The sequence below is a fragment of the Varanus komodoensis genome, unplaced genomic scaffold (assembly GCF_004798865.1).
Source record: "Varanus komodoensis strain SLA01 unplaced genomic scaffold, ASM479886v1 scaffold27, whole genome shotgun sequence".
Lineage (NCBI taxonomy): Eukaryota > Metazoa > Chordata > Lepidosauria > Squamata > Varanidae > Varanus > Varanus komodoensis.
Window position 1 is genome coordinate 4,836,492 of NW_025335701.1, and position 19,049 is coordinate 4,855,540.

Consider the following 19,049-nt stretch of genomic DNA (forward strand, 5'->3'; position numbering starts at 1 on the left):
TTGAATTGTGGTGCTGGAGGAGACTCCTGCGAGTCCCTTGGACTGCAAGGTGATGAAACCAGTCAGTCCTAGAGGAGATCAACCCTTATTGCTCTTTAGAAGGCCAGATACTGAAGATGAAACTCAAATAGTTTGGCCACCTAATGAGAAGGAAGGACTGCCTGGAGAAGACCATGATACAGGGAACAATAGATGGCAAAAGAAGAAGGGGACAGCAGAGGATGAGGTGGCTAGATGGAGTCACTGAAGCAGTTGGTGTCAGCTTAAGTGGATTCCGGGAGATGGTGGAAGACAGGAAGGCCTGGAGGAATGTTGTCCATGGGGTCACGATGGGTCGGACACGACTTCGCGACTAACTACAACAAAATTCAGGCCTTGCTGCAGGGTCTGGAGAAGATGACCCAGAACAGTGTACCAAGGCTGAAGAAAGCTTGTGCCTATTCAAGCTATTCCTACTCTGAGTCTTACTGAGGTTCAGGGGTACAAAATGACTCAAATCTTGTGTTAGATTCCTACATGATTCTCATATGGGCAGCCATTTGTTTAAAGAACATACAAACTCTAGGCAATGTACAAAACCTTTGTTTTTTGCAGTTTAAAGTTCAAGGAGGCTAGACATATTCAGGAAGGAACAGAAGGAAGCTAGTAGTAAAGAAAATTAATCAGAAAAAGCCAGGTTGGACAGCTGTGTCCAAGGGAGGCACTTGACTTTAACTGTGGAAGAAGAGGATGCCTGTTAGGTGGAAGAGCATTCCAGTGGTAGAGAGCTGTGAGGAAAAAGGGATTAGGAAGTGAATGGGTCAACATATAACTTCATATGATAGTGTGGTTGCTATAGACATTTTACGTTTCATTTTATCCAAGTTGCCAAGTTTCTGTTTGTAATGGCTATCAGCCTAATTTAGTTTGTATATATACTCGTAGCACAGTTATGCTGGTGAGGCTATCAGTGGAGTAAATAGTGTTTTAACCAAGAGAAGAATTTTGCTGATCCCCAAATCAATTTGTTTTATTCTTTAAGGTTCACTGAAATTAAAGACCGCTCTGGAAAACTTGACTTCAACATGCTTTCCCCATCTAAGAAGGAATACTGGGCTATGCTGGCCTACAACCGTTCTAAGCTTTGCAATATTCTTCTATCCAATGAGCTCAACCGCCGACTCTCTCCCTATGGAGTGATATCGAATGCAGTGCACCCTGGAAATATGATGTACACATCCATTCATCGCAACTGGTGGGTGTATACCGTGCTGTTTACTTTGGCTCGGCCTTTCACCAAGTCCATGGTAAGTGAATAATGTTTTATATATCTTTGTATTTGAACAGCCGTGACTGTTCAGAAAATCCAGGTGTTGCATTTTAACTTTGGTTCTCTCCTAATGTTGCCAAGGATTCCTATGAGCAAGAAAGTTTAAAAGAGTGAGCATTACTGAACTGCTTTGATTGCTGTTTGATTAATGTGCGTGTGTTCATGTAATTTAGTACAAGGTGTACACATATACCGTGCAAGGTGAAAAATTGAGGAGACTGAGGAAAAATTGATTGAAACTAAGGGAAAATCCTCAGTTCCTGCAGAGGATCAGAAAGAAATCAGATCTATAGAATGCAATATTCTTTGATGGCATTGTAGGAATGGAATGGATTTGGAGGAAAGAAGAGAAATGCTGATGTTTTTCTAAAAGTAAGCATGAACAACAATCCTGAGATATTGTCCTCATAGCATCTTACTGACTTTTGCCACATTTAAAATTAGGAGACATTGTCATGGTTGCCACAGCTCTCCTTAAACCCAAGTGTTTGTGTTGGCAAGTAGGAGAGCAGAAAAAGTATCGCATGCTAAGGCTACAAGAGCTTAGCAGATGTTTCAGTGAACTGAGTTTTCGAATGCTTTTGCATTAAAAATGGCTGGAAATGTGACACGATGGGGTTATGTTTCCTGTTTCTGTGCAGAGCAGAGCCAAGCAGTGTGCTTTAGTTTTAACAGATGTGCTGCTCTTTCTTCAAATGGATATGAATATAGTGCTGGTACTGTTGAATAATTATAATCTATAACCAAAAATATCCAAAAGATCATACTCATAACCCTAGATAGGTGTAGGGACACAACTGAGTCCTTGAGCAAATTCCTGACTGTACTGAAATCCAGCTGAGAGGAACCATGTGAGTAAACTGACTGAGCTATGCAAACTATGCAGTTTGCTGGATTCGCTGTGATTGGTTGGAGTCATCTGCCCGCACTGTTATAAATAAACAGAAGTAACGCTAGACTGAGGCTCCAGGATTTTTTTCGAATTGACTTTTAAGATACCTGAAAGTAGCAGAGGTGCTTGTCCTTTTTTTTCTTTTTTCTTTTCAAATGAATTTGTAGTTTTGGATTGTGCTAGTGACAAAATTGCATGTAAACAGGTATCTGAATGATGCAAGACTGGGTTTGGGTGGTTCCCTGGTATATAGTAGGTTTACATTGCTTCATGGGTTCGCACCTTCAGTAAATAGTCCCAGTTATTTATCAGACATGAATCTGTTCTGATTTATAGGTGGAAAGAAAGTTCAGAGGAGTTTATATTGGTAAAGGATTATGTAAGTCCTGCAAAGTAAATTTCAGTCACCTGTGTCTTTGAAAAATTCCTGAATATTCTAGCGTTATTTTTCCTAATACGATTAAGTGCTAGAGGCAACACTGACTATATGTAGAGACCTTTAGGAATATTTAAGGCAGAAGAGTAATTCCTTATAATTCAGTGGGGTCCAAGTGCTTTACTTCTGATGTTTTCATTTGCCTTTGCCTGCTTTAGAGACTGGTGGTCATGTGGCTCAAAGATTAATATATGACATACAATATTCCGTGCATTTTTGGATTGCAAGTGGTATGTGGTCCTTGGCTCGTATTTGTCTGGGTTTTGCAAATGATAACGCTCTAACCCATTAATTAGTATTAGTGAATTGAATTATTCTTGAACTAAAACTTAGCAAGTCAGAACTATATTGTACTTTCATTTATATATTTTTAGTTATTTTAAAGCTTCAAATAAATAAATATTATCCTTAAGCAAGTATCCTGATTCAGTAAAGTTGCTTTACAGGTGAAATAACAAGGATTTGAAAGGTAATCATTTCACACACACACAAGCACACTGATGCCCTTCTTTCAAATGTGTAAATGTTTCATTACTAACCAATTTGACTTTGTTTCTGCCTCAGAAGTGATGGGCAATTGACAGTACTGAGCATGAAGTGCAGGAGAGTAATGTACCGAACCCATGTACTCAATGTGCAGTTCCTTCCATTAAGAGCATATTTCTTCACTTGTGTTGCCCTGTGGAATCCCGCCCCCCTTTTAGATCTGAATGATAGATTGTTTCCCTTCCACTCCATTCATTAAACTTTAAAATACAAGAAACAAACAATGCAAAGTGAGAGAACAGATAAACCTGTGAGCAAGTGGCTTAGAAGAATATTCTTGAGCTCTGGTATCATTTCTTAGAAGAATGTTTCTTAATAGGAAGAGGAAGGGGAGACAAGTGGTGGGACCACCAAATAAGGAGGAAGGAGATCCAGTGACTGATATGAGGGAACAGGCACAGATGCTAAATGACTATTTTGCCTCTGTGTTCTCCCCAAAGCAGGATGGGGGAGATCGCATAGGAGATTAGATGAGGCTGGGGACTTAGGGGCACGGATTAGAGTCACCCCCCTTGAAGTCGAGGGGCTTCTCAGGGCACTGGACCTTACAGTGGTGCTGGGCCCTGACGGGTTACACCCGAGAGTACTTGGTTGGCAGGGGTTCTCTCACACCCGCTGGCCTCCATTTTTTAGGCCTTGTGGAGAACGGGTGAAGTTCCAGAGGACTGGAGGGTGGCATCAGTGGTCCCAATTTTCAAAAAGGGTTTTAGAAAGGACATGGGGAATATAGACCTGTTAGCCTTACGTCCATTGTAGGAAAAACAATGGAAAGACTCATAATAGAGAGAGATCTAGTGATGCTAGATAGGGAAGAGAGGCTGACAGCCACACAACACGGCTTCTGCAAAAACAGGTCCTGCCAGACAAACCTTGTGGAATTCTATGACAAGGGTTTGAGATGGCTAGATGGAGGGGATGCAGTGGATGTGGTATACCTGGATTTCAGCAAGGCCTTTGACAAAGTGCCCCATGATATCCTGGTGGAGCAACTGAGGAGTTTTGGGATACACCAAAGCACTGTCCAGTAGATTAGGGCATGGTTGACTGACCGAAAGCAGAAGGTAACCATTAGTGGGGAATCATCGGGATGGCGGCCAGTGACAAGCTCTGTCCTGGGGCCGATCCTGTTTAATCTTTTCATTAATGACATGGAAGAAAGGGTGAACAGTCCGCTGATCAAATTTGCAGACGACACTAAAACTGGAGCAGTGGCCACAACTGAGGAGCAGGTACTCCAGATCCAAAAGGATCTGGACAGACTATGGAAGTGGGCAGGAGACAACAGGATGGCGTTCAATGTGGATAAGTGCAAGGTCTTGCACTTGGGGCATAGGAATGGGTGTCATAAGTACAGGTTAGGTGACAAGTGGCTGGAGAGCAGCACTTGTGAAAGGGACCTCGGGGTGCTGGTTGACTGCAGGCTAAACATGAGCCAGCAGTGTGATGTGGTGGTCAAGAGGGCAAACGCCACCCTTGGTTGCATAGCCAGAAGTGTGGCTTCTAGATCAGGAGAGGTATTACTACCACTCTACACGACTCTGGTGTGCCCGCAACTGGAGTATTGTGCTCAGTTTTGGGCCCCTCATTACAGAAAGGATATAGCCAGGTTAGAGTCAGTGCAGCGTAGGGCCACAAGGTTGGTGGCCGGTTTGCAGGGGATGCCGTATGAAGCGAGACTGAGGGAACTGGGTCTTTTCAGCCTGGAGAAGAGGAGACTCCGAGGGGATATGTTGGCGACATACAGGTATGTGAGGGGATGCCACGTGGAGATGGGTAGAGACCTGTTCTCCCCTGCAGAGGAAGGCAGGACGCACTCCAATGGAGCAAAGCTCAGGGAGCCAAGGTTCCATTTGGATGCCAGGAAGCACTTCCTGATAGTTAAAACCCCGAGGGTGTGGAATGGGCTTCCACGAGAGGTCGTTGAGGCCCCATCGGTGCAGGTGTTCAAGGATAGGCTGGACGTGCACATGGTAGGCATGTCGTGAGCGGAGCCGGCTGGTGCCGGAGGTCAGACTAGATGGCCTGGGAGGCCCCTTCTGACTCGCTCTATGTTTCTAACTCTGAATTCTGATTGTTAATTGCATATAAACTGAAATCCAAGCCATCAGATTTAGGTTGGGTTTCACTGCAAATACCTTGTCACTGAACACAGCTATATAGTCCAACTAATCAAGCCATCTTTGGTGACACTTTCTTACTACAAGGTCTGCTGGCTGACCAAAGCACTATTTCATTCTTAAAAAGTCAGTTTAGGATTAATTCAGAGGGAGGAAGCAATCCTGAAATCCCTTCATGCACAAAATGTAGCACTGAAAGTGGTTTCAGTGGCACATTCTAGCAGAGACTGGGGCCATCTCTTAGCGAACAAATTAAAGTTATGCATGTCAACCAGCTTAGATATTTTGAGTCGGCTTAACTTGTAGATAGTGTTTGTGTATGGAAGACCTTCACTAAACTTCAGAGTGATAAAACCTTTGCCTTTCTGTATACCGTAAAACATTAAACTATTTTCATAAAATTCTTTAGAATAAAATGACATACCTAATCAAATAAACTTCTTGGATGAAGAATACAAAATCCGGAAGCTTGGATCTCTTCTTGACAGGTTAAAAACATAGAAACATAGAAACAGAGCGAGTCAGAAGGGGTCTCCCGGGCCATCTAGTCTGACCTCTGGCACCAGCCGGCTCCGCTCACGACATGCCCACCATGTGCATGTCCAGCCTATCTTTGAACACCCTCACTGATGTGGCCTCAACGACCTCTCGTGGAAGCCCATTCAACACCCTCGGGGTCCTAACTGTCAGGAAGTGCTTCCTGGCATCTAACTGGAACCTGGGCTTCCTGAGCTTTGCTCCGTTGGAGCGTGTCCTGCCTTCCTCTGCAGGGAAGAACAGGTCTCTACCCATCTCCATGTGCCATCCCCTCACATACTTGCATGTTGCCAACAGATCCCCTCTGAGTCTCCTCTTCTCCAGGCTGAAGAGACCCAGTTCCCTCAGTCTCGCCTCATACCCCATCCCCTGCAAACCGGCCATCAACCTTGTGGCCCTACGCTGCACTGACTCTAACCTTGTTGAGAGATTTATTCTGGTGCTCCTTGGTCTTTGCAGCCTTGCTATCGGTGCCATTTTGTTGGTGCCACTCCTGATTGGTGTGTGTGCTAGTTATGTACTTCTAAAATGACATTAAGGGCAATATGGTGATTGCAACACAAAGCCCAGGACACTGCTGGGACTAGAAGCTGGGGGTGCAGGGGAGGGAGCACCTTCCTATGAAGGAATCCAAGCTCATTAGTAGCTTTTGCAGTTTCTAGTGATGTCTTTAGAGGGGTGTCTCCTTTGCTTTCCCTTTCATACCACGAAAAGAGGAATGATATGTGATATTTAATATTACCTATTAATTTATTTTGTCCTCTTAGGTATTGCTTACACATTTTGAGTACATGCTGAAACTCTTTAGGTTCATGTTTATTTAAGATTGTAGGACATTGTGTGCTGCCTTCCCTGCAGACAGGAAGTGTGCAAATCAGATAAATAAATACACTTCATGAAGATAGGTTGCATTTAGCTGGACAGGTGACAAATTGTGCAGGGCCTGTTGGCGCAGTATAATTTCCTACCTTCCGAAGAGAGCTTTCAGTAGGAGAAACTGAAAGTTTCAGGCCTTAGAGGCCTGAAATGATTTCTCACACACAGGAGCCCAGGCAGTATCTCTATGTCTGGAAGGCAAGAGAAGGATTGTATATAGAAAGTAGCTTAAAGGGTGCTTTGTGTAGTGATGTTGATATTACTTCCTGACCTTTCGGGATGGCCGGGTTACTCTGTTTTCTTCTGGTCTTTATTTCTGGTCGTGCCATCTTTGTAAAAATGCCATGCCACTTTAAGCTGTTCCCCAATCAGTTTCATATGATGGGTTCTCTTTAATCATTTACATTCTGGGGAAAGTCAAATATTCCATAAGAAGCCAAAGTAATCTAGCAGGATGTATAGTGTTTGTGCAGCTGGATGTTTTATTTATTTGAAGTATTGGGAGAAGTCTCTTCTGACTTTATGGGTGTGGGGTGGGGGGAAGTTGACAGTAAGTAAACAGTAAGAAGGTCCAGGAAACCTGATCCTGAAAGTACCTACCCTTAGAGCAAAGCCATAACAACTCATTTTCCCTGTTCCAAAGAAGAAGAAATTCTTCTGATAGTGCTGCTGCTTTCCCCTTTGATCTACTTTTCCAAGTTTCAATATTACCAGATAGAGAAATGCGATAACTGTCTATTCTATGGCATTTCATTCATCATAATGTCTCCATTTTGCTAGGTACAATAAAAACATAGCATTGTTCATATTTTATAATGAGCGTTCTCTTCCTTTTTCTTTCATTTTCTTGCAATAAATGTCTTAAGACATGTATGCATCTCGCCTTGTTTAGAAGACTTGGCCGAATGATGTCTGAAGTCTCCCAACCCTGTATCAGATATCTGAACTGTTGTTCCTTTTTCATTATTACTGAAATATGCAGGGAATGCTCGTATGCATAGCTGGGTGTAGCCCAGACATTTCATGGACTCTGACTCATGGATTCTGTAACTTTATGACCTGGGACTTTTTGGCTGTGGAATTGCATTTGGGTCAACAAATAAACAGAGGAGTGCAAAGTTGGGCCTTGTGATTGGCAGGTGTGTAAAACCTTTGGATTAATCTAATTCTGGTGTACATATCAGGAGCTTCACTTTCTGCTCTTGTCTGGTCAGGAGTCATTTATGTTCTGTCTGTTATATTTCAGGTTACAGATTCTAGCCTGCCAGATTAGAGAGCTAGTTCAAACTCATGGGCCCTGGGATGAAGGAGACATCGGTGTCATGGGGAGAGGGTAGCTACAGAACCGACACCTCCTCTTGCAGCATTCTGGCTACTAGTCTAGCTGGGTTGGATGAGGGGCCCTTTTTATATCTGCACTCCATTGTTGAACCTCCGGTGGCAGGAAGTTCACTTTGCCTCATCCTTTTTAGTTCCCGATGCCAGATGAAGGCAATTTTATTAAGCCGTGTTTTTCATTAGCCTTGGCATTTTAAACTAAGTGTAACATTTTCATTCTGTGCCATGTCATTTGCATGTAGTTTTTAAAAATGCTTAACTATTGATGATTATTTTATTTCTGCTGAACATTGTTGGTGGAAAGGCAGAGTACATGGCGTTTTCATAGCACATGACTCCTTCTCAGTTAAGCTTTAGGAACAGCACCCTCCAGCCCTGGCCTAACTCTACCAATGTGTCCTCCACATGTAAAGTCTTCACTGCAGTGCATACTCCAGAAAGCTCCCAGCTGCCTTTGCTTGCCAGGATACACTGTGTGGCCCCAAGTGATTGCTTGGATTGCATGCATCTCAGAGTCACCCTGATGTCTCCCATGAGGCTCTGGGCATGCACGGCAAAACTCTGTCCCATTAAACGGCGATGATTCTGTTCACTGGTGACATTCATTAATCATTTTCATTGTTGGGCTTAAAGAACCTTCAGTTGTGATACATTTCAGTTTAAAAGATGAATATGATAGTTAACATATTTGAGCTTGAAACATAAAATTTACACAGTGAAAAACAAATGGGAGAAAAGAAAAATAATCAGACACATTTTGTTGTCATGAAAGTAAAGCATGAGTTTTCTGTAACGAGTGTTGTGTGGTTTTCTTTGCAAAGAGTAAGAATGTGTGTTGTAATGATTGATCCTATTCAATATTCTGATTCAATTCAGGGAGAAAAGTGAGTAAATATTAGTACATGGATCATTCAGTGCTCAGTATGTATATATGAATTTACCTAGTCTATTATTTATTTGAATTATTGCAACATGCAGATAAAAAGCCTTATACTTAAAGGTTGCAGCTTTACAATTCTGATATCTTCTTTCCTTTTGGCAGAGTTGGAGGAAGACACTAGTGGATCTTTTTTATTTTTCTGTTTCATGGAGTTTTTAGATTAGTCCTATCAATCTCTGCCAGGCAACCGGGTGACAAATATAAAGAACATAGTCAAATTTCATCCATTATGTTAGTGACAACATATTTTTGCAGTTACTTAATACCAATATTGATAGAGCAAATGCTGTGCATGTGAGAAATCCATATAGCATACTTGAGGAATTTTATTAATTGGAAAAACATTCCATAGAAAAGAAATAGAACAACCTAGATGATAAATCATATTTTAAATAAGTAACTTTTGATGTATACAAATAATTGTCCATGTTAAAAAAAAACTAGAATAGATTTGTCTTGGACACACACACACACAGTTTGGTTAACTGCAAAATGCTGCAGGTGCAGCCTTCATTCTCATTTGGGGCTTGCCGTGTATTATCTACTACTGTATTTCTCTCTTTGTGAATAGGTATCATAAGGTGTGCCTATTCAGTGGGTAGCCTGTTGTGTGACATACAGTGGATGCATTGAGAGCCACTGTGATGTAGTGTGCACTGTGTGGTGGAGTGTGGTGTACTGCAACTCGGGGGATCCACACTCCAGTCCCTGCTCGGCCGTGCCGCTCGCTGGGTGACTTGGCCAGGCACAGACTCTCAACCTTGCCTACAGATCTAGGTTGTTGTGAGAAAAAATGGAGAGGAGAACTTTCTAAGCTGCCTGGTTTCCTTGGAAGAGTAAGAAAGGCAAGGGTATAAATGTGATGTAATAACAATATATAATTTTATAATTTCATTCACAGTTTAAAAAATAAAGTGTTGGGGAGGTGGAACTTTCCCCCACAACTTGAAAATGCCACCTATCCAACACTTAGGTTTTTCTTATGCCAAATCATTAATTTATTCATTCATTCATTCATTAGATTTATATCTTGCCTTTTTTCTTACTAAGAACTCAAAGCAGCTTATATCTGCAAAGGAAGAAATACGGGCTTGCTACAGGACTAAAGCTAGGTCCTATTGCACCAAAGGTTGTGTACATGATTGGGCGACAGGTTGTGTGCCTTTGCATCCCTACTCCGCCGTCGTTCACACATGTGTTATACTATCTGACCATGCTGCGCACATGTATGCTTTGGCAATGTATACACAGAGATTAGTCTTGCCCAGGCAAATAAATTTGCATGAGCACATGGAAACCCACTTCAAGAGTGTAACTGGGGCTCTGAATGAGTGCTTTTAGCTTTTATTGAATGGAATGTGGTGCTAGTTCCTGGGACAGAGTACTCTTAACAGCTATCACACTAAAGCAAATTGGTTTTTGAAGAATAGCCCCACTTTGCAGGGTCTGTCTTGGACTTCTGACTTCATCCCTCCTTCCCCTTAAACAGATTTTGTTGCGTGCTAATTGAAATTAAGGTCCAAAAGAAGGCCCCAGGGTTTTTCTAACAAAGTTTTTTCCAAAGTACATCCCTATGATAATGAAACTACTGTCATGGATTGTTTCGCAACACACTCGGGCAATGTAGATCCTCATTTCGTGGTTAATCTGAGAATTGATGCTGCCACCACCAAAGTCCTTTAGATACCCAGGTGACTCTAAAGACCCGGCAGACATGTGCTTGGTGTCAATTACTTGAGTCTTTGCACTACCCAGTGACCTTGTGTGTGCTTCCCAGCTTAGATCTTTATAGTCCAGCTGGGTCAGGCTGTGAAGCAATGAATCACATTGCTGGTTATCACTTTCAAGGATGGGTGCTGTGGGTGTTGTTTCAACAAAACATTTTCAAGGGGGAAGAAATTTAGCTATTGCAGAAAGCATGCAATACATTTTCAGTCTGTGCACTTTCGAACCTCTAGCCTGGTGGATCTGAAGGCACAATGACCTAGGATGCTAAGTCAGAAATGGTCTGGATTTTCCAAAATTTTCCTATTTGGAAAATAAAATCTGAGGGCTTCTCAATCACATGCAACTAGCAGAGGCAATTCCCAAGGTTTTGTTAGCTTAGCAACAGTTCTGTTACAACAACATCTTTTCATTTTTTGCAGCTTCATTTTGCTCCAATGTAGTTTTGCTTGGGCCAACATGCAGTGGCCAGCTCCACGTCCAGCCCAGTCAGTTTGTCTGGGAGGTTGTAGTCAGGATTGAATTAACATAAGCTCTGTGTGCATGCATATGTGTGCGCGTGCCTGTGTGCGTGCATGCATCCGCATATGTTTGTGTGCATAGAGATTACTTAACCATTTCCCTTCCTGCCAATTGTTCACTCCAGTATCTCACACACTCAGTTGCTTTCCAGCATTTTAGAGGAAATGCATCCAAGAACTGCCATCCAGCCTCCTCCACCTTGCTTGTAGATTTCGAAGTAGATTTCAAACAGGAGAGAAGTAGATTTTGAACAGGAAAATGGCAGAAGAACATTACTTTTGCCTAACATTCCTTCATGTTCATTTTTAATATCTGGAGAAAACGGTACAGAATTCTTACGTGTCTTTTCGCCCTGACAGCCGTTTCTGAATGCATGTATCTATGGGCTCAATTGTTGGAAAGTCAGGATTTGCTGCTTTTCCCATGGTGTCCAGGATTTGTTACTGTGTAACATATGAAATAACTCTTGGATTGTATGAGACAAGGTTTCTCTGAACTATCCTTCCTGGCTGACTAAGGAAAGTGTTTGAGCAAAGAATTATAATGGTAGGATTTCCAAGAAGGAAACAAGATAGACATACAGCTCCTCATTAATAGATCTTGATAGAAAGATGTTTGTGCTTGCATATTTTAGCCTTTTTGCTGTTCTGGCACTTAAATTTGAAATCATTCTGTATTTCTTGTATTCTTTCAAGAAATCGGAAGATGATTTCCTCTGTATACTTCCAAGAAATATATTTCTGAGACATATATTTCTCTGCCAGGTTGAATAACTGGCCAAGTTTCAGCACTGAATGTCAAAAGTAAACAGATGAAAGTGTGTGTTATATTTTTACTTTGTTGTCAGATGCTATTGGTTTGTCATTTTCAGAGAGTTCTATTTATTGCAGTAAATGCTGTTACCACTGTAGCTCTACTTTCTTAGACTTCCATCAGGACTGTTCTCCTGAGGTCAAGTAAATGAATTATCAACTTTATCCCTGTTATCCATTGAATGGATTTTGCGGCTGACACTTCTGAGTGAACTGGATATTTTTAGTTTGTTTGTTTGCTGTAGAACAAAGCCATGAGATCATAATGTTAACTGTCACTTTTGGAAGTCAGAAGCTGATACAGCTTAGGCCTGAAAGCAAGGCAAGGAAATAATATACCACATGGGGCACAGCTTTTAATGCCCTGTGTCTGTGAAATGAATTGCATTATTAAATTATGAACCAGCCAAGGAGGAATTTAAAAAAAAGACAACAGCTAAGCCCCACTCTTTGTCTATAGGTTTAGGTCTTTCCCTCAAAATTAGCCATTTCAACTCTGTGCTTATATCATAATTTGAGTGAGGTTTTGCCAGGAAGAATTGCCAGTTGGAAGGGCAACCACATCACTTGATTTTCCTTAGCCAGAAGGTCATTGTTAAACCCTCTCCTCCTTCCCACAAAACCGTTTCTGGATGTTGATACCAGAAGTAAGTAGAGGTTATGGAAGGCTGGCTGGAGGCAGGGTCAATTCTCAAGGAAGTATCACTCCATAATAGGGATGTTATGACATTTTTGTTCCTGGGCACAGATCATGTGAAGGTCCTATTTGCAAGCTTGAACACCAAAAGGGCACAGTTTAAAAAATAAATAATTGTAGATTCTTAAAAGTGTGACTTGTGTGTTACAAAAATGTGCATTTACAGCAAATATAACATGAATGCATTCATGCTTTGGAATGTAATTTTTCAAAGCATAAGTATTTTTAAAGTATAACTATTCAGCCAATGGCGGAGGTGCAGAGTTTTGAAAATGCACACTTTCCAATTCAAGAAACCTGAAAATGACAGACTGCAAATGAAAATGGAAGCAACCAAACCATGCTTTGAAGTAGAATCTGCAGAATTCTGGCAAGCCAGATATCCCATCCCTGGCCAGTAAATAAACTCCAGACATCTAAGGGCAAAACCACTTGGCAGATGCATTTTCAAGAGATAACATGAATCCAGCAGTGGAGGTGCCATTTACAGGGGACAACTGTCAGGAAAGAACACTTAACCCTTCCTCAGTCCACTGATTTAATTTGGCCTTTTATTCTCTCATGTTATTGAGATGGAAGGACAAGGTTGCTTCAGGTGCCAGGTGAAAGTGCTTCTGCCACCCCAGGGCTGCACAGACAGCAGGCTGGAGGTGATGTTTTGTTTGATTATTAGCTCTTTCTGCAGTGCAAAGATCCTACTAAACATTGTCTCCATCTTTTGTTTGAATTGGTATATATGAACCCTTGCTAGTACACCTTGCTTTTTGATTAAAAATATTTACTTGTATTAAATGATACACTTGGATATAAAAACTTGGGGACGATATTCATTCCTAAGGAAAGCATACTGTTTGTCCATATGCCCTTAGATTATGAATTATATGTTTTTAATTTTTTATTTTAAGAGAGTCTGAGGGGCCTTCCCCCCCTTTTAATTCCTTTCAGCATTTGTGAGAAAGCAACTGCTCCTAGAGTCAAGTGTATTTAAGGGGAGGCTGTTGTATGGCTTTTCATGTTCCAAACCTCAATCAGCCGATGCCAGCAGTATCCCAAAAGAAGGACCCTCAATAGACCATTTTCAACATTTTGCTGCAATTAAATTCCTCTGGTTTTAGCCCTCAGGCAATTTAGTACCTTTTTACATATGCACATTATGAACTTTTGACCAGGGCCTAGTAGTCATATATTAGAGAGCAGCTTTTGAAAGCAGACTTAACAAGTTCCTCTGAGTATTACATTCTGAGTCAGTTGTGGAAAAGGTAATTTAACCAACTTTCAGAGAGGCCATTCAGATCTTACTGATGATCCTAAATATCCCTCCCTCTCTGCTCTCTTCCTTCCCTCCCCCCATTTCTTCTGGAAGCTGGTAGCAAGATCTCTCAAAGTATGTGATTGATCTTTTATTCAGTAGCTAACGAGGGCTGTGATTCTATTAGTGCTCTACAAGGCAAGGGAACAGTGATTTAATGAAGTGTCTAGTGAGCTGGTCATAGATTTATCCTGTTGTCTCTAATTTGCAGAGCTGTTACAAGTGGTAAAAGAAGCTGCACTCATGCTGCCATTAGACAGGTATTTCCTTGGTAAATTGTTGTAAGGTCAGGTGCAGTTACCTTAGCAGAGACAATGCCTTCCTCCGCTGTGCCTCCAGATGACAGCCGCTGCACTAAGCACTCGCTGAAGCGGAAACACGGAGATCAGAGGTCCATTCCAAGTCCTCCGTAGCTGGTGCTGGAGCCGATGAACTGCCAAGCATGGCTAATAGAGTAATAATTGGCGATTAGAACTGGGAAGGGACACTGATGTCTTCATACAAACCGGTGTTTGCGCAGGCACTGCTGTCGGCTGTTGCCGAGCATGTGCTGTCAGTGTGCAGAAATGTGTATTTCCCCAGCTTCAGTCTGATGCGGTTAGGTGGCACCTCTTGAATACTTACTGGTCAGCCATTATAGAAAGGGTGGTGGTGCTTGGGGGAGAAAATCCATTGCCCATCAAAATGTCATTTTCAAGTGACATTAATGTGCTTACAATACACTTAGTTGGGCATGTAAGCTGTCAGCTTTAACTCCAAAATGATATAGTAAAAGTTGGCATGTTGCTATACAGAGCAGAAATGTAATAAATTTGGCATGGTTTTGGTCCATCGAATGGCAGGGCTTTTATTCTTTGCAGCTCCAAGGGATCATTGAATTTTTGTTTGTTTCTTATATTTGTCTTTTGCTAAAATGAGCTACCTGCTTCCTGGTGAAAAGCTACTCTACTGCAATTCACTGTTATATTGCACTTTTAAAGCTGGTGTCAGATGTTCCTGTAGCCGAATTAACCACAAATCAGCTTTGTTAAGGACAGTGTCTTACCTTGGGACAATTGGTAGGTATATAAAGAGCACATGGAGACTGCTGAGAACATATTGCAGAGGTTCGTTTTTTTCTTTTTTAATCCTTTGTCCACGTACATCACAATCGTATTTAAGAAACAAGGAGGTAAATCAGCCAGTGTAGTATAGCAGCTGCAGCCCTTGTGAAAAGGAATGGGTTCTGGCACCTTTCATGTAGTTTTGCAGTTAGTATGTTATTTATTCCACAGTGTATTTATCCATTCATAATACATTGATCTATTTTTTTCCACAAGATTTATTTATTTATTTGGGGTGTTTTGGTCCTGTCCTACACAAAATACCCAGGACAGCAATACAGAAAAGATGCTTGCCCATGCCATCAAAGAAGAAAGGAGGTGCCATGAGAACCAGTGTCAACCCTCAGTGCTGAGAATCCACTCAGTCTTGTCTTCTGACCAGTCATGATTCCCAGCGCCAAGGGAAGACCCAGCTACTGCCACACTGGCATCCGAAGGGGAGCTTAGAGACAGCCTTGCCAATCCATCCACCCTCCCAGACATCACTGTTGCGGCGATTGGCAAGAACCTGGGAGTAAACTCCACTGCCTCCCGAGACTTGCTTGATGTTGAGGTGCTCCACCTGTGCCCTGCTGAGAACACCACCACCACCATCAGAGAATGGCTTGACATTGAGACTATCCGTAGTTGCATTGCTGCCATTGACACCACGGTTGTAGCTGGGGGACACCAGTACATATCCCACTCTCCCCTCATTGAATGGGAACAAACTGTCACTCCCAAAAGGGATCCAGAGTGTCGTATGATGATAACTGGGGCTCTTGAGTCAATAATGACATACTTTGGTATCAAGAATGCCAACACCAGGATGTTGGCGCTGCTGATGGACACCAAGGCAATGTTCTCAGTGCTGAGATGAGGCCTCGGCACTGAGTTGAAGTTGGACCTCAGTACCTAGTTGACCATGAACACTTAGCCCCCTTGATGTCAAGACCCTTGGGATTGGGGACCCCCCCCCCCCGCCACGTCGAGCCCAGAGGACTACATCCCAGACTTGAAGATTATTTTGAGGTACCATCCAGCTCATCACCACATGTGCTCGTGGCGTCCCATGACCCAGCATCACCTTCAAACAAGAGAGGTCACTTTTCAGAGCAGTTCCTTCGAAAGGGCACCTCTCTTGGGCTAGAGATGGAGTGACAGCCTGAGTATGAAGGACTTAGCTTCGGTGGCTAAATTCTGTTCACACCACCTGCTCCCTACTGTAAAACCTGGAATAAATCATCAATAATCTGTTCTTTCCCTCTCTCAGTCCATTCTGTTGGTAGGGATGCACTTTGGCTCACCCTCAGCAAAAGCTCTCCTCCTGGCATCCAGAGCAGCCACACCAAACAAGATGGCAGATGATTTCAGCACCTGAATCACCACCATGGCCCACCAGATACAAAAGCTTCTCTGCCTCATGGATGCAACAGTAGCAGTGCTCCGCTGTGTGAGGCTTCAGGTTAGACCCCTGCAATAATAGTTTGTCTACACCTACCATGTGCCCGATGCCCCAGGTGGCAAATACCTGGACATTCCGTGATCTGTCTAGAATAACCTCTGCTGGTGGACCATGGTAACAGGAACCAGCTTCCTTCCTCCAGAGCCAACAGTCACCATCACCAACGGTCTCCACAGTCTCTGCTGCTGGTGGCGAGGTGGTGTGCATCATTCCAGATCTGCAAATAGACATTTGGAATGGAGTACAAAGGCAGAGGGGAAAGTGCAGAGCAGCCAATCAGCATGGTGGTGGAGCTGATAATTTTGGTGCTAGGAAGATCTGATAGCAGAGAATGCTGGACATTCTCCTCCAGCTACAGCATCAGCTGTGGCAGCACTGTGGAAACCATGGTAAAACATTTCTTGTTTCACATGATGAAACAGGCCATGGTGAAGCATGGAACCATAGAATAGACTGTTTCTCTCAGTGGTTAAATGGAGACCATCCTTACTACACTGTACTACTCCAATTGGGTTCATTTGTTGCTTGTTGCTAGTCACAAAGTCGTGTCCGACCCATTGCGACCCCATGGACAACATTCCTCCAAGCCTTCCTGTCCTCCACTATCCCCCAGAGTCCACGACAAACCTTGTTACAGTGGTTTTTACCATACATGTAAACCCAGTGATGTGAAGGTACAAAAATATTTTCATTATGGCCCAAAAGTTAGGTAAACTAAAACAAACTGGGACTTGTTGCTTGCATAAGTATCTACCCACAGTATCGAAGAAGCACCTTTGGCAGCAATTACAGCTTCATGCTTTCTGGGATGAATCTCAGGGTTGCACATACGGATCCTGCAATGTGTGCTCATTCTTCCGGGAGAAAGTGCCCCAGTGCTGTCAGGTTGGATGGGGGTCAATGATGAACAGCAGATTCCAAGACTTGCAACAGATCCTCAGTAGGACCTCAACAGGGCCATTCTAAGGCAATCCAGGCTCTTGTTTTGAACCCACTCAACACAGTAACTTTGGCTGTGTTGAGGATCAAGGTCTTGCTGGAAGCTGAACCTCCGCCCTTGTCCCAGGTGCTCTGCAGATACAACGCTCTCTGTAGAATTGTCCTGGATTTGGGTCCAACCATCTGACTTTCAGTTCTGAGCAGTTTCACAGACCTTGCCCAGGAAAAGCATCCCCACAGTGTCTCCGCCATGCTGCAGATGTTCTGAGTGTGATGTGCACTGTTGGCTTTGCAGCAAAGCCAGAAGAGTTGATTTTGGTCTCATCAGATCATTTTTCCACATCTCCCACACGCCATTTTCCAAACTCCAAATGGGCCTTGAGATAAGTTCATTTCAGGAATGGCATTTCTTCTTGCTAATTTTCCACAAAGTTCAACTTTGTGGAGCATCTGGTTGATCATTATTCCTTGTGCAGTTTGTTCTAACTCAGCTATACTGCAGTTCCTTCTGAGTTACCACCGACCTTTTAGTTGCCCTCTGCTTTGTCTAGGCAGAGTTGCTATCAAGCTATAGCTTTCAATCTTGTATGAATGGACTTAGCTGTACTGTAGTGGATATTCATATGTATTCTGGGATTTTTTTTTACTATTCCAATCCTGACAGATGCTTCTGCACAATTTTAACCTGATGTTGTTTTAATAGCTCCTTGGTGTTCATGATACTATTTCTTTAGTAAAGCTCTCCAACCAGTTCTGAAACCTTCCAGAAACAGTTGCACACTGATGTATTCCATTCAACTATTCAACTACTTACGTTGCTTTTGTTTACTTTACTTTTGTGCCACAGTAAAGGTATTTTACAGTAATGAGTAGTTTGTGTACATCAATGCCAATGCCAGTGAAATCAATTTCTATTCTAAGTTGTCACACAGGAAAATGTGGACATATTAAAGAAGAGCAAATAGTTTTACAAAGCAGTGTCTATGGTTGTATTCTTATAAAAAGCCTGTGAGACTGAGAGCTCATGGCCTAAGATCATCCAGTAGGCTTCATGGCTGAAGTGGAAAGAGAACCCAGATATCCAGGGTCTGACTCGAGCACTCTACCCACTTTAACGTACTGGCTCTTGTGAAAGTCCACGGGAGGTGGTTGAGGCCCCATCGGTGCGGGTGTTCAAGGATAGGCTGGACGTCCACATGGTGGGCATGTCGTGAGCGGAGCCGGCTGGTGCCGGACGTCGGACTAGATGGCCCGGGAGACCCCTTCTGACTCGCTCTGTTTCTATGTTTCTAAAGTTAAAGAGGCATACATAGGATTCTGAGGTGGCCTCAAATCCAAGCACTGACCAGACCCTTCAGATCATACCCTTCCTTCAAGTTTTCAACATGAAAAGCATAGGCCGTCTCAATCTTTGGGCCAACCAGTAGGGCAGAAAATAATCTTTATCTGGCCTTCTGGTCTTTGCTTCAGGGCAGTTGAGGAGTGGTTTAAATATATGATGGGTTCT

General features: G+C 42.8%; 1 protein-coding gene across 4 annotated transcripts in view; it reads left to right on the forward strand.

Annotated features, from left to right (window-relative positions):
* WWOX (WW domain containing oxidoreductase) overlaps window positions 1-19,049 on the forward strand; it is a 713,985-nt gene that overhangs the window by 202,311 nt on the left and 492,625 nt on the right. For all 4 annotated transcript variants that reach the window (XM_044434017.1, XM_044434018.1, XM_044434021.1 and 1 more), the window contains exon 8: window positions 1,022-1,286. In XM_044434017.1, the coding sequence (XP_044289952.1) occupies window positions 1,022-1,286 (265 nt within the window). The remainder of the gene's footprint in view (window positions 1-1,021; window positions 1,287-19,049) is intronic.